General features: G+C 42.6%; 1 protein-coding gene across 1 annotated transcript in view; it reads left to right on the top strand.

Annotated features, from left to right (window-relative positions):
* The first annotated feature begins 1,607 nt into the window (after positions 1-1,607).
* The window catches only part of pcdh11 (protocadherin 11), a 146,371-nt gene continuing 135,593 nt past the window's right edge, over positions 1,608-12,385 (top strand). Inside the window, exons 1-2 of the mRNA XM_056600396.1 lie at positions 1,608-1,698; positions 7,640-8,237. Coding sequence (XP_056456371.1) covers positions 7,698-8,237 — 540 coding nt within the window. The 5' untranslated portion in view covers positions 1,608-1,698; positions 7,640-7,697. The remainder of the gene's footprint in view (positions 1,699-7,639; positions 8,238-12,385) is intronic.

Raw genomic sequence — 12,385 nt, forward strand, 5'->3', positions numbered from 1 at the left:
TGACAACTGAACCCATCATGAATTCCATCTTCACTTCACTCGTCCAATAGATGATAATTTAGGCCTGTTAGTTCCAGTATCTGTTGCCACGTGTCTGTTAAAAATGTAACACTCAATAAACATCAATGACCATGTCATATCTAGACTGAGACAGAGACAACAGAGAACAGACAATTATGACAATCCCCCCTTACCAGTGGTAGGTAGAAGTTCAACAGTAGCCCTTAGGGACTCTTCTTGGTGTTTGATGGCAGGGGCGTAGCCAGAACATTATTACTGTGGTGGCCAGCTCAGGCAAGTCTTATATTTGGGGTGGCAATTGATTGAGGAGAGCAAAAAGAGAGATCAAAATGTAACACTCTTCTGAATAAGAATAATAAGTCAAAGTTAGCTCAAACTAATAGTGCATACATTTCAGCTTTCTTTAGACCGTTTCCATTCAGGATTATTATTATTATTTAATTTATTTTTTAAGACTGGGGGGGGGGGGGTGGCCAACCTCTGACCCCATGTGGCTACGCCCCTGTTTGATGGCCTAGTCGTAATTTACATTTTTTAATACTAACACACACGTCGTAAAGTTGTAATTTAAAACCAGCAATGCAAGAAACAGGACTTATTAGAAAAGTGAACAGTGCCCCCTCTTCCTTTCAGGCGGAGGGTGGATTTGAACACGGGAGAGGAGCTGTTCTAATGTGCTCTACTATAGCTACCAGTTATTCCAGCAAGATCTCTGCGCTTCCTCCGTCTCCTCCGTCTCCATCCTCAACGCAGTGCGGCTTTAAAAGGAGAGGGAGCTCTTGACTGTGCGTTTGGCTCCTCCTCCTAGTGTGATGTCAATCGGAGGAGAGAGAGAGAGAGAGAGAGAGAGAGAGAGAGAGAGAGAGAGAGAGAGAGAGAGAGAGAGAGAGAGAGAGAGAGAGAGGTAGGCAGTACTGAGGGAGTTAGTTCATACAATACTACTGAGACAGCTACAGCTTAGCAGAAAGATACGGTGAACCGCCTCTCCCGGCTCCTGTAAGTGATGCTACATTGGTGGCACACATTTTTTTCCCCAACTCGTTTTGGGCGGACTGTGCGCACACTGTGCCCGCTCGCCGCTCTCCATCGCGCTCTGAGCGTCTACACGCCTCGACTTCATCAAAAAAGTGAAAAAAAATATATACATTCAGTAATCAGTTTTCTTGCCATGATGCACGTTTTTGTACACTTGGATTGAGCTTTTTTTGCGCGCGCCTCGGTCACCAAACCACAGCACACGTTGCACTGTAGTCCGATGCCGGTGATGTTCAACATCCACAGAGCAAGGTAGGATGATGATGGTTCATAATGCGGGTAGTAAGTTAGAAACCGGGACTCACGACGTTGTGTAAACGGAGCTTGGACCAATGCGCATCTCCGCCGTCGGATCACACAGTTCCCCAACTCCAGCACAAGAGGAATTATCAGCACATCGCTTTAAAACAAAGTTATTTGCTTACACTTTTTCTTTTTCTTTCCGCTGAACATCCAGGACTGAGAATGGTGTCACATGGATAAGTTTTGGTAGTGGATTTCGTCGTCTTCATCGCGTTTTGCTCTGTGGACGTGGATCCCCTCCTCATTCACTCCACTTCATGGAACTTCATCTGGTAGATCAATGATGACGCGACGTGACCGGACTTGCGATTGATTTGTCTTCAAATTCGAGTGGAAAAGGTAAGTCGTAAGAGTATTAAATACAAATTGGACCATATAGTCCACATCGTGATCTCATTAAGTCTTCAGGAAGACGCAGACCTTCGGTTTAACGTATCCAGCAGTATGTTGTGGTAGAGCAGGGGGTAGAGATAGCGGAATCTGGCGTTAGGGCTGTGCAATGAAAGGACTTCCAATCGCCTGCAAATCGATCGGCACCACATTTGAAACGATAGAGAGCGACACCTCGGCGTGCGTAATTGAAAATTACGACAGTGCTCCAGCCCGTACCGTCCTCTCCACTCCGCCGTTATTTCCCACAGCGTGTCGTTTGATTCCCCGTAAAATGATCGCCACCAAACTCTTCCAACACTCAGAAATTCGATTAAATCAACGATGCCAATTAAATATACTTAATTATTTAGCTATGCAGTGTATGTCGTGTTGGAATATGGCAGTGCGATGCTGTTGCTGAGAACCCCTTATTGGTTTGATTCCGAATCGCCCATACCTCAATTATCATGAGGCTGCTCGGGACCACTGCGATCTTATAAGCCTACTTGACGAGCAGGGTGCATGTACTTTATCAAACAATGAGGTTGCATGCACTTTATAAGACGAGGAGGGTGCATCAGTACTTTTCATTGCAGGTGGATCGGCAGCTCCCTGAGCTCAGGGTGCGTGGGTGCTGATATAGCGGCAGTGCGCACTTAAGCAACCGGCTCGACCGTCATACATAACCTGCAAGCGGTGTGACTTCCCTTATTTGCCCAGTGAGAATATATTTTACTATTGGAATTAGTAGGCTACTAAAACTTAGGATAGATAGAATTACCAAACATTATTCTTTTATTAATTAGACTATTCGTGTGAGGGTTGATTATGGATCCACGCGTCAGGTTATATGTGATGAATGGGGTGTTTCTTCAACATATGTATTTTAACCAGATATCTGGCTCGTTAATTTGAAATATAAACAAAATGAGGCTCAACATATAGAGAGTAACCCATCACTTAAAGCCAACCCAGTGAAATTGAAATTCTCACTTAAATGGGTGCAATTTTGTTATAATCTACAGCTATATCATGTCATGTTGGCAGCCTTTTCTAGCAGAATGCATTGTGGCATTTCTAAATTAGATGCTCTAATGCATTAAGTCTAAAAGCATGTTTATAGCTTTGGTAATTCGAAGACAAGATTTGTTTTGGAAAAAACTAAAAAGGCATTAAAAAAAGTAAATTGTCCTGTGGGAATAGTTGATCAAAACCAGCCTGTAGGTCATTGTGTCTGACTCCCTGTCTGGTGTTTTCATGTTTCAAATCAACATGCTCTGGGGTTGAGCGTCAGGATCAGGATATAATGTTTCTGGTTGTAGATCTTCATTTTCAAATGTAATGAATGCTGAATTATCTTCATTCTTACCTTAATATACCTATCATGCAGTAGCCTACTTGAACATTTTGTCAACTGTATATATGAATCAACTGAAGGAGTTATTGATTGCTGGTCTCTGTGCTTTAAAACACTTGGCTCTATGCACTTATCCTGTATAGCAATTGATGCAAATGACAGACAGCAAATGAAGTGCTGGTTTAATTAGAATGACTCTGACGGTATGTTGCTCCTAATGAATGTCTGTTTGTTAATGACTTTCGTAGTGCAACACATTATTTTCTTTGATTAAGGTTTTCTTCACATCCCGTGGTTAAACTCTTACACACAGTTATTCTTTCACGTTAATGATGGATAAGTTAAAGGATTTGCAGATGCCTTAAGAATATGTAAAGTGTCCAAACAAAACCAATCAATATTGTTTTATGATCCTATCTGCATGTAATCTGCTATGGCTTGGGGTATATATTATATATATATATAGGACTACAATCGTGTAGACCAACAGGGCGTAGTCATAACGCTGTGAGTTAAGGACATTCTAGATCACTTAATGTTCAAAGGGTGGTCGTACTCATCAAGAACATTTTATTCAAGATCTAGTGTTTGATTTTAAAGAGGCAAAACAATGACATTATTGTTAGTATACGTTTTAGTAATTGTGTTAGTATAAGTTTCGTTTTCATAATTCATTTCTAATCTACTGCATGGTACTTTCTATTCATTTTCAATCGATATGTTCTGGTCTGCTTAAAGATGTCTCGCTCACTTGCAGTTTAACCACGAAGCTCTGGTTGATTTCTGCCACTGCTTTCACTCAACAATACCACCACTGCAAAAACACACATTTCATATTCTGTCAATTCCTTTTTAACTAACACTAAAAGAGCGTAGAGGGTACTTGTCAAGTCGAGAAAGTTTTTCCCCAATAGAAAATTGCGGAATAAAGAAATGGATTCTGTGGATTCAGTGGGGTACACTGAGAAGGAACAGGCCGATCTTGATGGAAGCGTCAAGAGATTTCAGATATATTCAAAGCAGCACCAAGGGCAGATGTGGAGCAGAGTCGTCCACCGATACCCTCTGTATGCCTTTAATAGTAGACCAGGTCGCAGCGTCCAGACACACAATATTTATCACCATCTAAGCCCTCCTGTTGCCGGCCCCCCAACCGACCCCATCCCTCCTCATGAATTCTGGTATATTTTTCACATTTTTGTAGTCCTTTTTTTTCCGTTTCCAAACTCCCCATCCAGCCTCATTGTGATTGTGATTGTGTCACGCTCCTCTCTCTCTCCTCCTCTGGCTGAAGACAAACAGAGCACCGGCCTGTCCATCACATTGTGGGGAAAACTGATCCACAGCCAGCCGGCTCCTCTCCCTCGCTCTCTCTCTCTCCCTCTCGCTCTCCCCACTCTCTTGTTTTTCCCAAGAGGGAGGCTTGAGTTTGCCTGCTGGATTCAACCTGCTGTCTGGGGCTCAAAATAGCATTTCAGGAGACTAGTGAAATGTAAGCAAAGCAGACACCCTGACTGACACGTAGGGTTGTCCTCTCTCTCCCCCCCACGCCCACCCCCCCCAAACTAGCATTCACCAGAGAAATGTATACAGATTCAAAACGTCAACATTAATTACACAAATTATGATTTGTATTAATAGTCTTGCTTCCTTTTTTCAAAAAGCAATAACAACCTTGGAGACAGGAATGACAAGTGAGCTCGGCGGATGAGTTATGTGCTTCAATATCAGCGGCAGCGTGTTCAGTGTGGAGGACACAGTGAGGAGGATCATATCCCCCCGTCACAATCCCCAGTCACTCCAGGATGCACTCTAAACATAATTAGGCACTGATTCGACTTTTAACTTCTGGACTTTTGTCTCATTTAGTACAAATGGCTGCTCCCTCTCAGGAGTGGCGAACACATCAAAGGGTTTCCCGATATTGCACTGCATGAAATATTCCCCTTTTATCCTTGCAGCATTATAACATACTCTCACACGGACGTACGATACAGCGATTGGCACAAGGTGTGCATATGGCTAGGGTTAGTCATACAGATATGGCTATGGTATGTTACGTAAAGAAATATATAAATAAATGACTTTTGTCATTGCTTTATGAAATATATTGAAAAGTTTCTTGCGCAGACTATGATAATGCCCCAGTTATTGTTCTCGGTTTATAAAAACAAAACACTATATTGAGATCTTCACTTTAATCAATTTGGTTTGGCTTGTGACTGGGGATGTTGCCTTTACCAATCATAAGAATGAATCCTCTGAATTGTAGTTTGGTTTTTCATATAAGATATTGTGTTTGCATACACGCCTCATGGTAATGGATGTAAATTTCATAAAGAACATTGTAATTGTCAGAGAGGGACGTGCGATTCCCTCGCTGCTCGAGGGTTCTGGCGCTCGATGCTGCAGCTGTGCATCGTCTTGGTGATGGCTGTCACACGCTTCCTTTTGCTTTTTCTACCGGTGCTCTCGTAGAGAGTGATAGAGTAGATGTTTGATTTAAAGACAGCGGCCTCGCGGGTGTAATCCAATATCTCTCCGGCAAAAAGCATGTGATTTTAATAAAGACTCAAGGGGCTGGAAAGGTTGACCTAAACACACAGTTGGATATGAGTAATGAATTTGTATTAGTCCTTGAATACATTTGAGCTCAAAATACTCCTGGGATAGTAGTTTTTATTTATTTAATTATTAGAGAAACATTAAACCAGGGCCTAACGTTGGTAGCCTATCCTTAAGATGATGAATGTGGGATGGAGTAATTATGTATTTTTTTTTTTTAATTAGACTGATCCTTGCACCTACAAGAATGTTTCTAAGATGCTTTATAATACTAAACAATAAACAATCTTACTCTTAGTATTGGTGAGAGTAAGATTAAAAAATTTGTGAAGAAAACGTCCCTAATGAACTTCCCTCAATAAGCTCAGCGTTTGGCTAGCCAACCTAATCTGTTATCGGTTTAAAGTCAACCTATGCCCTCTATCACAATGTTTTGAAGAATCAGTAATGTGGTTCTACGTCATACATTTTAGTTGTATAAAAATGATATGAACAAATATGGTTAGTTATTATTGGTAATGCACATAGTTTGTCTAAATGGGTGGAAGGCAGCCAATGATCTGAGCCACAGAAAACTCAATATGAGAACAACAGGATTTGTGGTCCTAACCTTAAAGACCTGGATGGGAACCACACCATGATACCTATAACACGTTTTTATTATACCCATAATAATCCCAGACAATATCTATTCCTATAACACAAATCTATAAATAATCAACATAATTTTCCTCCACTGCGACTGCAGAGTGTTGGAGATGCGTTTCCAGCTATGATTTTAGTTCACAGAAGAAAGACCCATTTAATTAACACATGTCGGTCAGCCTCTACCATTTCCTTTAAGTTTATTTTAAGGGTTTATAAAGTTGTCAGCTGTATGTGTGTGTTTTTGTTGTTGCTGCTGGTTTGCAATAGTAATGATTGAACTCCAGTAATTTGACTGATAGGGACACAATAAATAAGGCAGTGTTGTTTCCGCCACGGTTGGGCTAAAGAGCTCTTATTATACTGTTTATGTTTACGCTCGGGGGGGGGGGAAGGGGTTCATGAAATGTTTGAGAGCTTGAATGTTTACATTCGGTGGAATTGTCACCCCCTATTAATAGTTGATGTAAACAGCTACCAGAGATTTTACGAATGTAGTTGTGTGTATGTGTGTGTGTGTCTGTAATTTTGCCCACGTAAGTTATTTGGTTCAGTGTGTTTGCCTGTGTGTGTTTGTGTGCGCTCATGTGTGTTTGAGTGTGCCAAGCTGTCAGTCTGTTTATCCGTATGTATGCTTGAGTGTGTGTGTGTGTGTGTGTGTGTGTGTGTGTGTGTGTGTGTGTGTGTGTGTGTGTGTGTGTGTGTGTGTGTGTTCACACCGGCTTGCCTTGGGCTGTAATACAGCCCCGACCACAGCAGCTAAAGTTTGCACACACTGTGCTCCCCAAACTGGCAGGAACATGGATAGGGATGTGTTTTTGTATTTTTGCTTGGCTTCCCCAAAAAAACCTTTGTGATTTAAAAAAAATCGAAATAACATTGATAAGAGCCTTAAGACCCGATAATGAACTGATATCCCTTTGAAAATTCTTTAGCAATGTCTCAAGGCCAACCTCCGAACTGCTTGCGACTAGTTCAATGCAACAATGGACTCCAGCCGTTCATTAGAAAAATATGAAAGTGTTGGTCGGCTGTGTAGAGCAGATTGATGGGATCTGTGAACTACTAACCTTTACGTGTCTGCTTGCTCAATGGATGTCATCAAAGGTTAATTGTGCAAAACCGACGTTAATTTGCTCTCAAAGACGCAAGAAGGATGTGGGCCCAGAGCTAGTTAGGAGGAAAAGGTCAAGTTCAAAACTCTCTATGAGGGAATATAGTGCTAATTACAACAAAACATGGATGTCATGTAGTTCTGATCACTGACATTGCTTCTTCTCCCCATCCCCCACCCCCTCCATTTCACCCTCTTTCCCCCCTCCCCATCCTCTGTTGTGACAGGATCACCGCCACTGGAACGTGAACCCCCCATTCCCCTCCACCCCTCCACTCTTTGAGTATGGACTTAGTGAGCCCGGCCCATGTGCTGCTGGTCTTGGTGTCCTGCCTGGTGTTGGCATGCCTGGCCCAGGAGAAGGACTACACTGTGAAGGAGGAGCAGCCCGAGAACGTCCGCATCGGGAACCTGCGGCGGGACCTCGACCTCAACCTGGACCCGGCCGTGCGGCTCTCCTCCCCGCTGCAGTTCAAGCCTGTGTACAAGACGGGCGACGTGCCGCTGGTGCGCGTGGAGGCCAACACGGGCGAGATCTTCACGACCAACCACCGCATCGACCGCGAGAAGCTGTGCTCGGGCGTGTTCGCCGAGAAGCGCTGCTACTACGAGATCGAGGTGGCTGTGCTGCCCGACGAGATCTTCCGCCTGGTGAAGATCCGCTTCCTGATCGAGGACGTGAACGACAACGCGCCGCTCTTCCAGTCCACTGTCATCAACATCTCCATCCCCGAGAACACGGCCATCAACACTCGCTACCCGGTGCCCTCGGCCTTCGACCCCGACGTGGGCCTCAATGGGATCCAGCACTACGAGCTGGTCAAGGTGAGCTTCAGGCCTGGCCTTGGGTCTTCTCTCTGTACAGATCCCCCTAGCCTCAAATGGTTTCTCTCTGCACAGTGCTCCCCGGAGCCTCAAAGGTTTTTTTTGTTGCATGTATGTAGAACAATAGAGCTTGATTATATACATATTGGTTTATGTTCATAACTTCAACTTTATCGGTCTCATTCTGCTTCTTGCTCGTCAAGTGGAGCTGAATCACCCCTATCCCACTGCCTTGCTGCTGGTAATAATACCAAACACGGTATCTTATTCCATAATTTAGGACATGTCATGTAAATCTTTTATGTTTGCCATTCCGATTGCCATATGCTTTATATTCATTATGAAAGTAGGCCATACAAATGGTGAGGTTTGCAGGCAGTATAGGAGATTGTTCTGTTAACAAAACAAATAAAAACAATGACAACAGTGTGTGTTCCCAGGGTGTGCGCTATTAGAGCAAAGTGCAGTACTCTCTGTCCAATGAAGGCATGCCTAAATAAATGTACTGTTTCGACAACAAAGAGTATCTTTAAATCTAGATATGCAACCCTGGACCAATCAAACCATTTAGATGGAAAACTCAAAGCTTAATGACTTGAGAAAGCTGATCTGAAGGTTTTGGAGCACGTGTGGGCGGGCGGCGTCCAGTCCATCTCGGAGACCAGATGAAGTTACCACTGGCTGAGAATGAGCTGAATCGCGGCTGTCTGTGTCTGCCTTGAATACTAATTAGCATTTTTAAACAGTCTCTCAGCTGCCAAGCCTCTCCAGAGCTATATCGTGAATTGTTCATGCCTGGAAAATCACCAACCAAATATTCCGCTCATTAGCATGATCATCTACTGCAATCATTTGCTTTTTGTCCTTTTGTTTTTTGTGGTGCAATTCCTCAAGCCTTTGGCTGATCAGTGATTTTGCAAAACTGATCACAATTTGCAGATCTATTTATTCATTTTCTATGTATGGATATATATATATATATATATATATTAGTGCTGTCAAGTGATTCAAATATTTAATCACGATTAATCGCAAATGGTTTTTCTATGCTAAATATCCCTTGATTTCTATAGCCCATTACTTTTTCTCATTTTAATGCTCTTATCAACATGGAGAAGTGCATCGGCTTGCCTTGTGCAAATGTTTTTTTATTGATAACAACATTGGCATATACTGATCAAAACAGGACAATACAAAAAGAAAGCCTATAGTGCAATTAAACGATGAACATACAAACATACTGCCTTGAACATAGCAGTCAGGCTACTGCTTCTTTGTTTTGAGCCAAAGAAAAAAAAAAAAAAAATCTTTTTTTAAAAAAATAATAGAATTGTACGGAACCCGTAAAGGCACGAGAAAGTATGTTGTGCGCACGAGAAAGTATGTTGTGAGCACGAGAAAGTATCGTACGCATATCACTGGCAGTGTGTGTGTGTGTGTGTGTGTGTGTGTGTGTGTGTGTGTGTGTGTGTGTGTGTGTGTGTGTGTGTGTGTGTGTGTGTGTGTGTACTTTAAATGTGAATAAGTGCACATGTAAATCTCGATTTTATTTTAATAAAGTATTGATTGTTCAGCATGATGCAGTCTAGTGATTTGGGGTTACGTCTGTGAAGTGTCCCTACCAAGGCCTGAGACCAAACTTACGCCCATGGAATAAAGGTGTGGCCGCTTCATTCCGACCATATTCCGACCTATAAGGCACACTAACAATATCGTAGTTGGAGGCAAAAGAGTGTACGCACTCCAATAGAGCGAGATAAAAATATGGCACATTCAGTTTAATGATTTTAGCTTGTGTGTGCCCGTGCCCGCGATAAATCACACACAAGCTAAAATCTTTCAAATTAATGTGCTTTATTTTTATCTCAAATTATTGGATCACGTATACTCTCTTGCGCTCCGCCTCCAACTACGAGATGGTTAGTTACATCTTTCCTGCTGTCGGCTCCCAGACCGAGGAGCACAGGTGATACATTCCCTCCAGGGCCGATGCTCTCTCGGGGGCAACACCCTTTCACTTTGACCGACAGTGAGTCTGCTTATAGGTCGGAATATGATGGAATGAAGCGGCCACCGATTCTTGACAGGCTGGGTACTTTATTCTTACACACAAGACACAACCGAACTCGTTCATTACTTCACTAGACTGACACGCACACTATCGCTCGCTCTCCTCGCTCGTCCACCTACTCGCTGACGTCAAACATAAACACACACGCACGCACGCACGCACGCACGCACGCACGCACGCACGCACGCACGCACGCACGCACGCACGCACGCACGCACGCACGCACGCACGCACGCACACACGCACACACGCACACACACACACACACACACACACACACACATACACACACTTCCAGTGCTATGCGCACGATATTTCCCCGTGCTCATGAGATACTTTCTCGTCCGCACAACATACTTTCTCGTGCTCACGAGATACTTTCTCGTGCGCACGACATACTTTCTCGTGCGCACAACATACTTTCTCGTGCGCACGAGAAAGTATCTCGTGCGCACGAGATACTTCCTCGTGAGCACCAGATACTTTCTCGTGCTCACGAGAAACGTTTACTTATTTATTTATTTTTTCCGTAGAATTGCGTTAATCGCGCGATAAAAAAATTAACGCCGTTAAAATTGGTTTGCCTTAACGCCGTTAATAACGTGTTTAACTGACAGCACTAATATATATATATATATATATATGATGTAAAATCTTACTACAAAAGGTCTGCAGAAAGCCTTGGCTTTCGTATGTAACATTTGCACAAACATCTCCATGAATAGCTGCTGGCCGCTAAACCACCCTTTGGACTATCTTTGAGGCGTCCTCTGGGACTTTGCTCAGATTTGCTCAAAGTGTACATTTTTCATGTGCATACATGAACTAAAAACTGCTACTATTGTTTAGCACAGCGATTGATCACCAAACCCTACAGAACAGGTGTACCGCTCTAGCATGACTGATAGTTTATATGATGTGTGTATACATATAATATTTATATACACATATATATTTATATATTTTTCAAAGGGTTGTATCATATAGAAAAAGTGTGTGTACAAATAAATATATATATATAATTGCACATGTATATTTTATTATATCTCTTACAGCCATTGCATCATTTGTACATTGCATTACTCATAGCAGATGCTAAGCAAACTCATTTTGAGTGGAATTCAGTAATTATCCTCTGTAAGCTGTTTTTTGGTAGAACCTCACTGCTGCAGAGGTTGTTTAAGTTCTTCCAAAAATAATCCCATGCTTGGTAAGAAGAGTTGCCTTCGTGAATTAAACTGTATTCCATTATAAACACTTCAAGGTTTACTTTAATGATTTGTTGTCTGTTGCCAGTTTGTTTCACTGCTCTTTTAATTTAAAACATTATTGAAAACAATCAGGGATCAATCAAGAACATCACGTACACACACACATTCCATTAGGCTATATGGCCTCCCCTTTGCTATCTTCTAGTTGTGTTTAGCCTTGGTGTCTTGTTGGAATCATGTGCCTTTCAGCTTCTGTGAATCACAGATGGCTCCATATGTGGATGTTCATTTACTTTGGTGGAGATTTTCCAAAGGACCCTCAGAACCCCAAATCCTTTAACCTCACCTGTGCTAGGTGCTTTTCTTCATAAAAGTAAGCTTCTTCATTCCCTAACAAAAGCTACTCTCCCATGAACTGGTCATTTTTCTAAGTTCAACAGGGATTTCCAGGAACAAACTCTCATTGCTAAACATTGGCGGTTGGCATTAGCATATTTTGACACCTTTCCCTCAACAAGGGGTTGAGGAAAACAGCCAAACAATCCTCAGCTTGGTTGTTTTTAATTAAAAGCACGAGGTAGTGGCCAGGGGCAAGTGAAAATGGGAGATGGCAAAAAATAAAGTCCTCAGAATAAGAGAGAGAGAGTGAGAGTTTTGCAGCATAATGAAAGGTGCTATAGCATGTGATGAATGGCCCCTCCCCAGGTAATGCCCATCCATGGGCATCACCGTGACTACAGCCTGCCTCCCCACCGCCCTGATATATTCACAACCCAATCTTGGTCTCCTCTGAGTTTTAATAAGGTCATCAACTTGCCTAAAAGACGCATTCACTGACAATCTGAGCACCTCATCCTCTTCAGAAA

Source organism: Gadus chalcogrammus, chromosome 10 (assembly GCF_026213295.1).
Source record: "Gadus chalcogrammus isolate NIFS_2021 chromosome 10, NIFS_Gcha_1.0, whole genome shotgun sequence".
Classification (NCBI taxonomy): domain Eukaryota; kingdom Metazoa; phylum Chordata; class Actinopteri; order Gadiformes; family Gadidae; genus Gadus; species Gadus chalcogrammus.